This window comes from Acipenser ruthenus, chromosome 4 (genome assembly GCF_902713425.1).
Source record: "Acipenser ruthenus chromosome 4, fAciRut3.2 maternal haplotype, whole genome shotgun sequence".
NCBI classification, from domain to species: Eukaryota; Metazoa; Chordata; class Actinopteri; order Acipenseriformes; family Acipenseridae; genus Acipenser; species Acipenser ruthenus.
In genome coordinates, this window is record NC_081192.1 from 28,183,998 (window position 1) to 28,198,905 (window position 14,908).

At 38.1% G+C, this 14,908-nt stretch overlaps 1 protein-coding gene across 3 annotated transcripts in view; it reads right to left on the minus strand.

Moving 5' to 3' along the window:
• Positions 1–859: 859 nt before the first annotated feature.
• Positions 860–14,908, minus strand: part of LOC117399764 (sodium/potassium-transporting ATPase subunit beta-1-interacting protein 3) — a 154,449-nt gene continuing 140,400 nt past the window's right edge. For 2 of the 3 annotated variants that reach the window (XM_059022266.1, XM_059022267.1), the window contains exon 6: positions 860–4,517. In XM_059022266.1, the coding sequence (XP_058878249.1) occupies positions 4,504–4,517 (14 nt within the window). In that variant the 3' untranslated portion in view covers positions 860–4,503. Of the gene's footprint in view, positions 4,518–10,124; positions 10,213–14,908 lie in introns of all 3 variants that reach the window. The other variant, XM_059022265.1, reaches the window with a different exon arrangement.

A 14,908-nucleotide genomic window follows, 5' to 3' on the forward strand; every position in this document is an offset into this window, starting at 1 on the left:
TTTTCTTTCTTGAATGGATATGTTAAAAAGCCACATTTTCTGGTTTACAGATGCACTATATGTTACTATTGTGTAGATCAACAGACAGTTCTGATTGTTAAGGGATATCCGAAAATTACTTTATGTATGACTCATCAAAAAAACCACGCTAAAATCCCCTCAAATGTCAAAAATAATCCATAACTCAATTTAAAACGAAACTTTTACTGTACCTCCAGCAGCAAAAAATAACAATTTTACCATTTTGTTTTGTTTTTTGAGGCAGCACAGAACAAATTAAGCCATAATATTGTTATTTGTGTAGATTAAAATCAGGCTTTTTCAGGAGGAGTGTTTAAAAAAAAAGACAATAACTGAAAATTACGGAAGATTAATTCTGTGTTCGCTCAAAAAGTTAAATATGTTTTATAATTTGTATGAAATATCCCAGGAAACAAATGACTGGCATTATGGGCACTGCAGCCAATAACTGTCACTGGTAGTGCCATCCATCTAGAACTGGCTGAACTCATTTTGTATCCAAGGTGAATACTGGTTGTGCTTAACTGCACTATTGGATGCAAAGTAGCACTTACAAAGTAGTCACAATTCTTGGCTACAATCATTCAGTTAGAATGCAGTGATTTGTGCAAGTCTATAGATATACCAAGCATCAAAAGAAACATATCACTATTATAACACATTTATTTTCCCAAAAAAAAATAAGGTATGTAAATGATGGACATCGATGAAATGTTTTTGGTTTCTTTTTAATCACTCGATCATTCATCCTTGACCATGACACGCTTGAGTGACTATGACTGAAGCATATGCACTTAATCACTTAATTAGTGAGACAGTTGATTGGAGACTGAATATGAAGAGTTTTCAATTTTATTGTTTATTTTTTTTAAAGTAAATCATAATTTGTTTTGTAATAGCTGAATTTGTGTAAGAGATTGCCATTTGGCTTACTAGAAAGCAAAGGTTGTATTTAAATTCATACATTAATAAATTAAACCATCAGACCATTCTCTGCTACTCCATTTTACATATTTATTAATAAATGACAAATACTGTCTGTTATTAATACTAATTTGTACACAATACCCCACACAGAGGGTCCTCTATATCAGAAAGATGTGTACATTGAGTTTCTATCTATCTATCTATGTCAGATCACATAAGAAGAATGTGTATAATATGTACATAGGTAAAAATTGTTTATGCATAAAATCTACCATTCTACACAAAATGCCATTCACAGACTACAACCTTCACACATACATTTCCTGAATTAAAGCAGAAATAAAAGAGAAAAGAAAAAGATGAACCCTACGTTACTGCAATCTATATAAACTCGACAGTGTTGGGAGGTACATACAGCATGGACCAGTGATGCAAAATGAACTCACATTTTTAAATGGTATCTCCCACTGGAGATACAGCGGTATGGTTCACCTTTTTCCCTGAGAAACTTACAAAATTACAATAATTACATGTTATTTTCACTTTTATATAGTCAGATTCAGTGCTCACTGTAAGTGTGTGCTTCCAAATACCACATTTCCATCTGCCACCGGGAGTTAAAACAATTTATATGTATTTCCATCGGCAGCAAACTGAGAATAAACCAGTTTCAACTGAGATTTAATCAGCCCAAGTAATAATAATGGCTGTCAGAAATTGGTCTCTCCAACTCTGTCTTCGGAGGAAGTCACCTACTGACTAATGCTACGGAGTGATGAGTGTTTAACCTCAGAACAGCAAAAGGCAATACAAAGTTGGCAGAGGGTTGCCAATGTAGTAATTTTGCACACTAAAATGAGCTGAACACTAATGCGTAAGTGTTGTTTATGAATATTCAAAATCTCATGGGTGGGTAGTATATTAGCAATATTCAAAGGGAAAAGATAAATCTCAGCTTTAGTCATGTTGTTTTCCCATGTGGTGTGGGTAGGGGGTATATACCTCTTGGTTAAAAACAATATTGACGAGAATCACTTATGCACATCACCTGTTAGTGGGCAAGTTTAACAAGCATGTTTACACTCACCCTCTCATCCTCTCTGGTCACTGTATCTGATAAAAAGACTGTTCAACCATATTACATAAAATAATAATAACATAGTATGCAAAACAACTGGCCTCCAAAGTGCTCTGAAACGCACTGGGTTGACAGCACTGAAGACTCGGATTATCTATTAATCTGCATACAGAGAACAATCTGCATACAATGCACCAGCCCCTGCCTCCCTATACTACTCACCCCACCCTTTGTGTCCACACTGCCTGCAGATGTCTTCATACTGTAATAGTGATTTTCCTAAAGTGGTCACCTGGGAATTTGTTTGATATTAAACAGGCCCCTGAGAGCAGATTGAAGTGTCCGTTTAATGTTAATGACCTGAGCTGGAAACAACCTGACAACCTGAAGCAAATGCAGTTTCACTTCACCTGTCATTTGCAGTTTCACTCTGCCACAGAGCTTTTGATCTGAAAGCATATTTTATGTTTTGTCTTTTTTATTATTTATTTTATCACACAGTACTTTAACTTATAAGCAGCATGGTATTGCAGATCTCTAAAAAATCTGAATTTATAAGAAATTATATATTTCACTGTTCAGTACTTTATGTTGTCCAGCAGATGGAGCTGCTATTCCATTACACAGAAATGTTTTGTTTGGAGCCTTACAAAACTTGGAGAAAACACTTCATTTGTAACTTCTTATGTTGCCTAATTTAAAGCATGCATCTGTTTTCCCCCCATGCTTTAAATGTTGCTGGCATAAAAAACTAAACAGTCAAACAGCAGTTTTTTCTCAACTGTACACATAGAAAATGTCTTAACTTTACATTTCATACAGTAGAAATATGCCGGCTTTTCAGTACGGTATATTTAAAGAATATACTTTATTTATGTATTTATTATTTTAAATCACAATACAAGTTTTTTTTTTAAATTTCCAAATATGTATATACTGTATTTATGGTCTGTAGGCTGAGCATTCCTAGCTGTGTCTAATTCTTTATACACGCTTTATGTCTCTCATGTGACACTAATATAGGTAACATAATCAATCACATCACAGCGGTCCAGTTGTACTGAGATAAGCAGAGAGCCTGGAATGTTTGTCATCCAATGAGACTGCTGGAAAGCTCCAAAACGTTTAAAAGAATAATTTTGAATTTGGTGGTTGTCATAAAGAACTGGACTGGAAGGGTCAACTTTTTTATAGAAGGCTGTGTGGTCCAGTGGTTAAAGAAAAGGGCTTGTAACCAGAAGGTCCCCGGTTTGAATCCCACCTCAACCACTGACTCACTGTGTGACCCTGAGCAAGTCACTTAACCTCCTTGTGCTCTGTTTTTCAGGTGAGGTGTAGTTGTAAGTGACTTTGCAGCTGATGCATAGTTCACACACCCTAGTCTCTGCAAGTCGCTAAATAAACTAATAATAATAATAATAACTTTTCCTGACACATTTTTTAGCACAATGACATCTGTTGAGTCATGGTTTTAGGAATTCAATTTTGCATACTACAATTATGGCATGTAGCATTCTGGTCTACTTTTAAGGAGCAGCATCGCCAGCACAATGCCTCTAATTTCTGTAACTGACATTTTCACAGTGGTCTGTGTTCGAAAGTATTCGCATGACAGTAAATGGGCTTTAATGCAATTACAGTAGTACTGTCACGCTATCGCTTTTATAGTCTCACACATACAGTATACAATTGGCTGACTTTATCTGTATATACACACTACGCATATGTATTTCTGTAGATCTGAATTCATACAAAATTAACAATCCCAATTAGACACAGTCTTTAAAGGAATATGCCTAACACTCAAGGAAACAGTATTCTGATGCTTTTAGCAAAGAACAAAACAAAAAGAATCACCACTGCCAAGTGTCTTTTACAGTATTTACTAATGTGTGTTGAATTACGTGACCCATATTTCTTACCACTATTATCTCCATTAAAAAACAAAAGTAAGTTACTACAGTATAATGTGTTAATTACAATTTTCAGCTACTGCAAAGGAAAGCTTGTCAAATTACATGTATAGAAATATTATTTAACAATCACAAGACATTAAAAATGAATTAATGCTAATATTATATTACAAATGACCAGCTAATAAACCTGTAAAATCTGCATTGGTGTAAATATCTTCTGAGGGCTGCAGTGATGAATAATTACTGTCAGTAGATCAGCTACCTGTTCTGCTTTTCTCTGAAAAAACAGATCTCTTAATATTTCCACAGCAGGTCATCACACATTTCTCATGTTTTTACACACAACTTTCATATTAAAATAAAAAAAAACACCGAGGGCTACCAAGGGCTGCCATAATCAAGCAGCAGTTTGGAAATTTGGTCATATATTTGACACACACACACACGCACACACAGTATTCAAGATATATCTCCATTCGTTTGTCTCTTCAGTGAACTGTGTAACATAAAGTGTCTTTTCTTTTGAAGCATGTTTGTTCAACTGGAGTCAGTTGGTTTTCCTCATTTACTTCGATCTGTCAGGGACAAAAGGAAACAAGAAAAACATTAATACTAAAATAATAAACCTTTACAACTTCTTTCAATTAGATGATGACTTTTAGGATTTTTTTTATTTTTTTTTGTGAGTGTGTTTGAATAATACCTAGTAACACAGATACCAGTACGTGTTTTCATGAGATCATATTCGCTCAGGTTCTGCTTTCAGCTAAAAACAGGTTTTTGCAAGTTACTGGGTAACCACTAGTGTTTACTGAAATCAGAAATACATAAAGTAGCAAGCTTCAAAATTCATAAAATTAATGTTGTTGTTTGACAATCTAGGTGACTGACATCCCCAAAATGCATTTTTAAAGCAACAACTATTGACAGAAACCAGGAGATATAGTACCACAAATATATGTCACATGAATGGGAAAATGTGGTTTGTAAGGAAAGTTTTACTGTATTTCTGATTGGGGGCCCCATCTGTCAATACCATTATAACACATTCCAGAAAAAGACACTGAAATTGGACCCATGGAAGCAAATATAAGGTTACATGAAAATAGCAATTACACTTTTCAGTTTACTGTTACAGTACTGATATACTTATTGTTGATTTTCCTGATTACATATCCAGAATAATAGTTGTGCTACACAAAATATCACTTAAAATGATGGTGCATGGTGAAAGTCATTGAAAAAAGTTTTCTTTAAAAAAAAAACCATAAGAAACATAAGAGTAGACCATTCGGCCCATCTAAGCTTGTCCCATTCCAAGTTGCTGATTGATCTCAGAACTTTACCAAGTTGGGTCTTAAAGAAGCTGTTTCTGCCTCAACAACATGTCTAGGTAGCCCTTTCCATACAAAAGGAAAACTATATGTATATAAAAACTGCTTCCTGTCCTGTGAATAGCAACTTATTGTTTCATTAGCAATGACATTTTAATCTGGCCTCACCTGCCATTCTCTTCAGAGATAAGAGATATTGCCTGCTTTTAAACATACAATATTAAAGAAATACTTTGCAACCCTCTGTAGCATACTGGTATTGTGCTGCTCAAAACCATACATTCTGCTGACTGGAGCTGTTTTTCTTTAGTTTGGCAACTGGATTACTATCTAGTTACATAGGAAAAAGATATGTGTTAATGTCTATATGGCTTGGAGTCTATTACAAGAGAATAATAAAAAAAGCTTGAGGTTTCAGATACAATGTAAGGCGCTTAATATCCCCATTACCGTGCAGAGTTATTTGGGGATATTATGCGGGATATAAACAGGGTCTCATGTTATCCTATGGTGCCACCACGCAGTAGAAAGTAAGGGACATTTAAGGGCTCCATATTCAACCGTTTTACATATAAACAAAGAGAACTGAATATAATCCACATCTGTAAGTCTTTTATTGCAATATTGTACTACTATGACAGTACTGTAACATCAAATAGTTTTTTCTAAAGAATGTTTACTTTAATTAAACAATAGCAGAAATTAATTATATGTCTAGATAACTCAAACAAACGCAAACAATTGCTGCATACTTAATTAGCTAGCTGACATGATATCAGTGCAGGGGGAAACCAGTCCACTAAAACACACCGCACCATAAGCTTAAGTGTATTGCTGTAACGTAACATAATTACTGTAGCTAATAACTCAAACAACGCTATGTGTACAATCTAATAAAATCAGGAACAACAAAGCCAGCTTCAGTTACTATATTTAACGTTAGTTACCGTTTCTTTCAATTTCCTAGCTAGCTGTTGCTAGTGAAAATGATTAGCCTATACTCACGTTAAACACATTTAAAACCAATGTGTGTGGTTGGCTTGGTAACACTGCAACATAGTGTACTTTACGATATAAAACAGTAGAACAGATCCCACCTTAAATGTTTTGATTGTGAAAAGAGAACATCGGTTGAAAAATGTATTGTCATGCAATGTTGCCTGGTGGGTGCTGAGGGGATAATAAGTGGGGGTCCTAGTGATATTAAAGGAGTTAATTTAACATAGAAACCTACGGTGAGTGGCAAGTGGTTTAAAAAAAAAACGTGATAATAAGCGGGTTGGGATATTAACCGGGTTACATTGTACTTATTAATTGCCAAAGACCAAAGTTTTCACAGATTATAATTGCCTAAAACCACACTTCATAACAGATGATGCATGTTATCTATACTGCGTTTAGAAATGTTTTCTGCCATGTTCAATAGCTAACATATAACTTGTGTCATTTAATGTTCCAGTATTAAATTCAAGCAACAGTTGGTGAACAAGCGAGCAGCTTAATGACCGTAATAAACATGTTATTATTATTATTTATTTCTTAGCAGATGCCCTTATCCAGGGCGACTTACGATTGTTACAAGATCTCACATTATTTTTACATACAATTACCCATTTATACAGTTGGGTTTTTACTGGAGCAATCTAGGTAAAGTACCTTGCTCAAGGGTACAGCAGCAGTGTCCCCCACCTGGGATTGAACCCACAACCCTCCGGTCAAGAGTCCAGAGCCCTAACCACTACTCCACACTGCTGCCCCACACTGTTACAAGTCATACTTCAGCATGACGCATCCTCATCCACATCCATCCTCATCATGATCTCATTCACACTCATAACGGCTTCTCCTGCCTCTGATAAATTTGGTGTAGTACTTAACAGAGCTAATGCACTGAGGATTCCTTAATTGCCATCTAAGCCTTGAGTCAAAGCTGCTGAGTATATATATATATATATATATATATATATATATATATATATATATATATATAATATATATATTGTGACAAAGCACAACTCACTCGGGTTCGTTGCCCCTTTAAAAATAGACCCAGCAGACAGAAATTGAGTTTTCAGCGCGGTTGCGCTATTTTTAATAAGCACAAAAATAAACAAACACACAAAATAAACACCTAGCTCTTTACGAGCACTAACTAAACAGAATACAGTCCCTGACTGACCATCGGGCAGCTAAGCTGCTTACCGATACAAACAAACCACACAGGTTTACTCTACCTTTCTTCTTCTTACACTTGTACACACAACCAAGCGGGCTCTCCACACAGCAGCCTTGAGCAGACTAGCTGCCTCTCTTAAATACCCTGCACCTGGTTTTAATTTAACAATAGCTACCAGGTGCAGGGGATAATTAATAATAAAACAATTAAACTAAACAAATGTGCATTCTGCACATGTTTTCCACTCAGGGAGGCTTTAACCCCCTCCCTGCTGTGTTACACTTCCCCCCCCTTAAGTGTGCAACACTGATCGGCCATTCCAAGGCCACCCCCTCCCCTAAAACACAACCACCCACCCTCGAGTCCACAAAGTTCCACCTTCTCCCGATCCTTCGGGTGGGCTTGAGGATGGATGGAGTCCTCCGGCGCTTCAGGGTAGGGACCATGATCCAGCAAGGAGGGACCCAAACGGCTTGCTAGGGGCGACCGACGCGTAGGCTGGTACCCTGGACGGTGCAGCAACAGGCAGAGGTGTGAGCCACAGGACCGGCGCAACGACCTCTGAGACTCCAGGGGGAACACAGCGGGAGGAAGGGGGAACGCCAGTGACGTCACACGACCGCGTCGTGACGTCTGAGGTTTCAGGGGGAGCGGAGCAAGGGACCAGGTGAGCAACTGTGCCTGGTGGTGCCCCGACCTGGGCACTAGGTCGAGCACAGGGAGGTCCATGCATTCCGGCATGGTGTCCACGAGCACGGAGCAAGGGACCGTACCCACCAGCGCCGGACTGCTTTGCTGGGGTGGAGGTCGGGGTTGTGGTGGTGCTGGGCATTTTAGCTCCTCTTCCTCATTCAGCTGCAGCTCCTGCTGCAGCTCAGGCAGCTCCTCCCCCTCTGGATCGGGCGGCGGCAGCTCCTGCCCTCTGGGCTCTGGAAGCGGCGGCTCCTCCCCTCTGGGCTCTGGAAGCGGCGGCTCCTCCCCTCTGGGCTCTGGAAGCGGCGGCTCCTCCCCTCTGGGCTCTGGAAGCGGCGGCTCCTCCCCTCTGGGCTCTGGAAGCGGCGGCTCCTCCCTTCTGGGCTCTGGAAGCGGCGGCTCCTCCCCTCTGGGCTCTGGAGACAGCGGGGCTTCTCCCTCGGGCGCTGGAGACAGCGGGGCTTCTCTTGACCTCACCCATCTCTGGAACATTAGCTCCAGCTCCGTTGGTTCTGGGTCCGGAAGTCCCCGCTCCTGTCTCCGTTTTCTGTTCAGTTCCTCCTGAACAGCGGTGGCCGCTTTCATTGCCCGGATCATCTCGTGCAGCGCTTCCATTTTTTATTTATTTATTTTACTGTGCTGGGTCAGTAGGGCGCGTTTCATGCCCGCATTCTCCACCACATGTGACAAAGCACAACTCACTCGGGTTCGTTGCCCCTTTAAAAATAGACCCAGCAGACAGAAATTGAGTTTTCAGCGCGGTTGCGCTATTTTTAATAAGCACAAAAATAAACAAACACACAAAATAAACACCTAGCTCTTTACGAGCACTAACTAAACAGAATACAGTCCCTGACTGACCATCGGGCAGCTAAGCTGCTTACCGATACAAACAAACCACACAGGTTTACTCTACCTTTCTTCTTCTTACACTTGTACACACAACCAAGCGGGCTCTCCACACAGCAGCCTTGAGCAGACTAGCTGCCTCTCTTAAATACCCTGCACCTGGTTTTAATTTAACAATAGCTACCAGGTGCAGGGGATAATTAATAATAAAACAATTAAACTAAACAAATGTGCATTCTGCACATGTTTTCCACTCAGGGAGGCTTTAACCCCCTCCCTGCTGTGTTACAATATATATATATATATATATATATATATATATATATATATATGTATAAACAGTGTAGTAAACAGTGCATTGTAGTGTAAAAGGTCTTCATGAATTTATATAACAAACATGCACATACAGCGCTAAAGTGTACATACTGTAACAGTCACATCCCACTGTTTGTATTCTACACTAATATGGAAATTGAACTTACCTGTCAAAGTTGTTTTTAGGCTTTTTGTCAACGACAGAAAAGTAGTACAGTATCCCACTACGCTTTTTGTCAGACATTACAGATATTACAGATATGTAGATACCAGTGACTTGTATAATTAGTCATTAGTACTGACTGTTGTTCCAAAATCCAAGATGGTTTGAAAGAGTTTGTGTGTTGAAGCAATAACCCCCCTTTTTCTCTATACTCTTGTCGCTTTGGTCAATCAACCTCTACCTCCCAATCCAGCACTATGCTGCACGCCTCGTTCAACAGGAGGAGGGTGGCTTAGACACCAATCTAATAGCGCTGGTAGCCCATGTCTCACCAGCGCTAATAACTTTGCTAAATCATTTTACATATTTAGCACTGGCAGTCCAATGAGGCTGATAATAAAGTAATTAATTGTAATTATTCATGTGTATGCATTACCAAATAAAGCACTGAAATTGATCATGTGGTCAGCCTTTATTTCCGAACATAAAATATTGGGTGAATTACTGATATGTATCAGAAGCAGCAGTGTGTTCACACTATGTTAAGAGGTTGTTCAGCAGTAGTTAGTACCAGTAACTACTTATTGGGTTAGTCATTTAGTCTAGTTAGAAAAGGAGATGTATTGTTCAAAACACCAGCTCCTTTACTTACAGGTAAACAGGCTTTAACTGGATAGGGGAAGCTTTCTGGGGTGAGTGGTGGTGGTAGGTGTATGAATCAAGTCCATCTATAAAATCAACTGAAATCACAACATAACCAAAACAATAAGTACACAAAGACCACACAGAAAACACAATGATGAAACACAAGGGAAAGAAAGGGGAAATCAAACACACAAACAGTACAGCATGCAAAACGACATGTCATGCAAATTGATATGTAAAGCCAATTGTGATTTGGTATTTTAGTCCATGTTAAGATCACTGTTAACATTTTATGTTACTCTTCGCTAAAATATGAATTGATCTCCTTCCAAATATAAAGTCCTACATATACGACACTGTCCATTCTGTAGGCTCATCTTCACAACGCATGTATCCCAGTGTTTACACTAGCATTTTTTATAAAATGAAAACTAAATGTTGATTTAAGAGCTTCTACAGTATATGCATCTTAGTTGTTCTGGAACGACAGTGTTTTTTCTCCCTTTTACAAAAACATGCTGCAACCTTGGCACTGGTATAATTGCTTTGTGTATATTAATGTGTTCAATAGGTATTGTAACCAATATGAACGAGTGGCTATAATGAGAATGTCCAAACTGAGCAATGTGCAGTAAAACAACTGTTTTTTTTTTTTAATGAAGTTTAACTTCCGTATTTTACAGGGAAAGCCACCAGCAAGGAACAAATCCAACAAAAACAAAACAAGAAACTACTCCCCCTGGAGTCTAACTAAACATAACTGGCTCCCTAACTAAAGTATAATAGAGAACTTGCTTCTCTAATATATAACCTAGCATGTACTTCTGTGAGTGGTCAAAGGTGACGTAACATATCGGTGAACTTTTGGGTTGTTGCAACTCAATTTTATAACTCTTTTTCTGAGAGGAATTAACACAAGCTTTTCCAAGGTGTTCACTCTTTCTTCAGGTGAGTATTGTTATGATTTCATTTCTTCACTTTTGAATCCTCGGTTCTTCAGTAATTAATTTCTCTATTGTTTTCTTTTCACAGGCAACCAACTGGTAAGTATCAGAAGAGAACGTTTACTGGTGTTTCCAAGTAACAGTGATTACTGAAACAAAGAGTCCTTTTAAAAAAAAGTGCTTTTAAATTAAATAAAGTTGCACACCAGCCTCATGTTTGATGTCTTCATTCCATAGACATGCTTCCTTTTACAATAGTTCTCCTTGAACGTACTATATCTAGTTTGAATCTTTCTTTAAGAAACACCACACCACCCAGAATAAACAAACACTCATGCCATGTGCTTGCTGCCAGACCAGCACTTCCTCTCTACTCAATTCCTGTCTAAAAGCATGGCCTCTTCCCTTTCCAACAGGTCAAAGGTCAGGTCACCCAAGGACTAAGCAGAAAGTAAGCACATTCAACACAATGAATTGCAGCAGATTCCATCCTTACTAATATTTACACAGCAATAATGCTACAATAATTATTTAACTACTTAACACAGTAGCACATGTATTTAAAATAGAAATGTATTATTTCTCTAAAATAACAATTAATCTTAGTTATTGATCTATATAATACCACTCATTATATAGAGCAATTAACCTGCTATTTTAATGCATGCGCTACAGTACAGGTAAATGCAGTGTCCCACAGAAGGTTTTGGGTCATTGAGTAATTTATTCTCCAATTTAGACACAATGGGCCCTAGTCTCACTTGGTTTATGCGTAAGTTACACACCCTCTGAACTGCTACGTGCATTCTCGGCACAGATTCAGAGCATAGGGAGGAATGTCAGGGTCACATGTGAAAGGCGGCGTGGTTTAGTTAAATGTGGTCGCGCTGACCTACAAGAAAGTGAGCTTTCATCCTAAATAAGTGAAGCCGTCTAAAAGGTGGAATAAGGTGCATGTAAGAGCTTCACCCTACCGGTTAAAAAATAGGATGGGTGTCTTCAAGGCAGAATGACAGACATGAATTAAAGCTCACAAACTGAGCTTTAATTCACAATCACAGTGCACTGCTTAACTGGACACAGAGAAAGGGGTTCTTTCCTAACCACCAGTGAGTTCATCTCAGTTAAACAGTGAGGAGCTTTTACCATATGAGGCATATAATAGGCTAATAATTACTGGGTTGATCGTGGGTCTACAAAGAATTACGTTTATATATGTTACAGTTCATGTGTAAAATTGGTAAATCTATAGATTAACCGGTAAATGTGTAGATTTACCAGCTCAGTGGTCAATGTATAAAATAACTATATATAATTATTTAGGGACAATTGCTGTTGCTTATTATTAGTCCTTTAACTCATTGGGAGAATGTAGTCTAACAATATAAAGCATCCCAACTCTCTCCAAACACAGAATATTTTATTTATTACATAGATTTACTTTCCAAAAATTTGGTTGACAGAAAGGTAAATTGGTAGATTAGGTTGAGTGGGACTAAGATGGCGCGGAGAAATCCACAAATCAGCATTGCAAGTGAGTGGATTCAATCGTACGTTTATTTATTTATTTTTTAAATTGAAAACCCAGACTCATGGGTCCTCAAATGCACCTGAATGCAATGTAAAGTATGTTGGTAAAATATATTCCCCTTACCCAGTTTTAAATACAAATATAAAGCTATCAGTATCACATACATTCACTCTGTGTGTTGCAAGATAAATTCCAAAATAAGATCCAGTAAAACAAAAAGAAAAACACTCATACGGTAAAAGATATCCAAGTCTTCCAACTTGATGTTTTCTAGAATTTCAACGAGAAATAAATAGATATCCGAAAGGTGAGTTCTACAATGGTGCAACAATTGGGATAATACCTGACTTGTCAGTTAATATTGTGGAAGTCCGTTTTGGGAAGTGTGTTTTAGTTATTCATTTAAACTGTCTATTTTTGAAGTGGTTATCTATTCAGTTATACTACAATTGTTATTAAACAAGGGTTCTGAGGGGGTTAATGGGCAATAAATATCCCACCTCCAGCCAATCTCATTCCTACAAAATGGATGCCATTATGGGGTACCACAGCTTATTTAAGACAGCTTATTAAAACCATTTGTATTTATTTGAAGACCTGTACAGAGTGAATATAATGGCATGCCACTGAACTGTAGAAAACAAATGATTCACACTGATCAAAATGATTAAGCCCTCCTCTCATCGGACGTGTGGTGAAAAATACTAGAGTATATCTGAATGGCAACAGTCACACTGGCTGCTGAAATGGATTCTTTTTATTTATTTTTTCTTCTCGTTCTCCCCAGACGCTTTGGAACTGACCAGGCAAAAAACAGGATTGTGTGTAAAAACAGCAATGGACAAGGAGTTACATTAATTACTGGTTTGCTTTCCCTGGTGCAACCCCATGTTCGTTGTGAGGAGGGCTTAATAGGCCGCATTTGTGTGGAAGTTTGTATTGTTGTGACAAAGTGGCCAATTAACTTTAAATATATATATATATACAGTGCCTTGTAAAAGTATTCAGACCCCTGACCAATTCTCTCATATTACTGAATTACAAAAGGTACATTGAAATTTCGTTCTGTTTGATATTTTATTTTAAAACACTGAAACTCTAAATCAATTATTGTAAGGTGACATTGGTTTTATGTTGAGAAATATTTTTAAGAAAAATAAAAAACTGAAATATCTTATATATATATTGGTACTTTGGTAACTGGGAAGTAGAACAAATGTCACAAGATTCATAATAAAGTTATGTATATACAGTTCATTTGAATTCACAGCGTGGAGCGATAGATTTGAATTGCTTTAGGAGTTTTATTAAATATGATAAACAGACTTCCCCACTGTTTCTGGTTACTGAACTGTGTGTCATTGCATTAGTCTTATCCTATGCCCTTTCTCAACAGCTGGTAGGTCTGTGGTATTGTAGATATACAGCAGAATTGGTTTCACTGTTATATAAGTGGCATGCTGGGTTAATGCTTTTCCTTAAACATCCATTCCATTTCACTGTATAATTTATGGGTACCTGCTATGGACAGAAGTAGTGGTGCTCGAAGGCTAGAAATCCTGACAGTTTTTTTTTTAAGCGAAATGTTATATTTTTACTGTCACATTCCCTGGTTCATTACATTTCTTAAAAAAAAAAAAAAGTTTAATTTATTTAATTTCTGTCCTGAATGCATATTGGAATCAGTAGTTTATGCCTTTCTTTTTCAAAAACATTATTGTTTACATTGTAAAATGTATGTATTACATGGAACAATCTAGAAGGCTGAGTAAGTCAGAAAAAGTTCCATTGATATCAGCCAATCCGCTAGCCACATAGTCTGCAAGTTGATTGATCTGCATTATCTTTTCAATGTTGTTCACAATAGGGCTGTTCTCAGTGCCTTGCTGTCTTTTGTGTGAGCAGTAAGATTAAGAATGGGTATTACATAGGAAATATCCAGGGTTATTTTGAGGGAGTCATATTCTCTCTTTTAGAGGGATGAGATGCAAATCCCAAAGAGGTTACAGAAGCTGCAAAATTGCTGCAATAGGGGGTCCCCCAAGTGGTTCGTCCAGTTAATGTGCTGCCGCTGCAAGCGCAGGATGAGTCACACAGCTTGGGGGACCCCAGTTCGCGTCCAGGCTGTGCAAAGAGGCCAAACTTTACTGGGGACCCCAAGGGGGGCATCACATTGGTTCTGACACTCCGGAGTGCGGGATGGGAAACCGGCAAGGACTCCTTCTCCTCATCGCGCAACAGCGAACACTACTGGCCAGACACAGAGCACATTCAGAGTGGATAAAAAGCAGGGCTGATCTCTGTTCTCTGGGATCA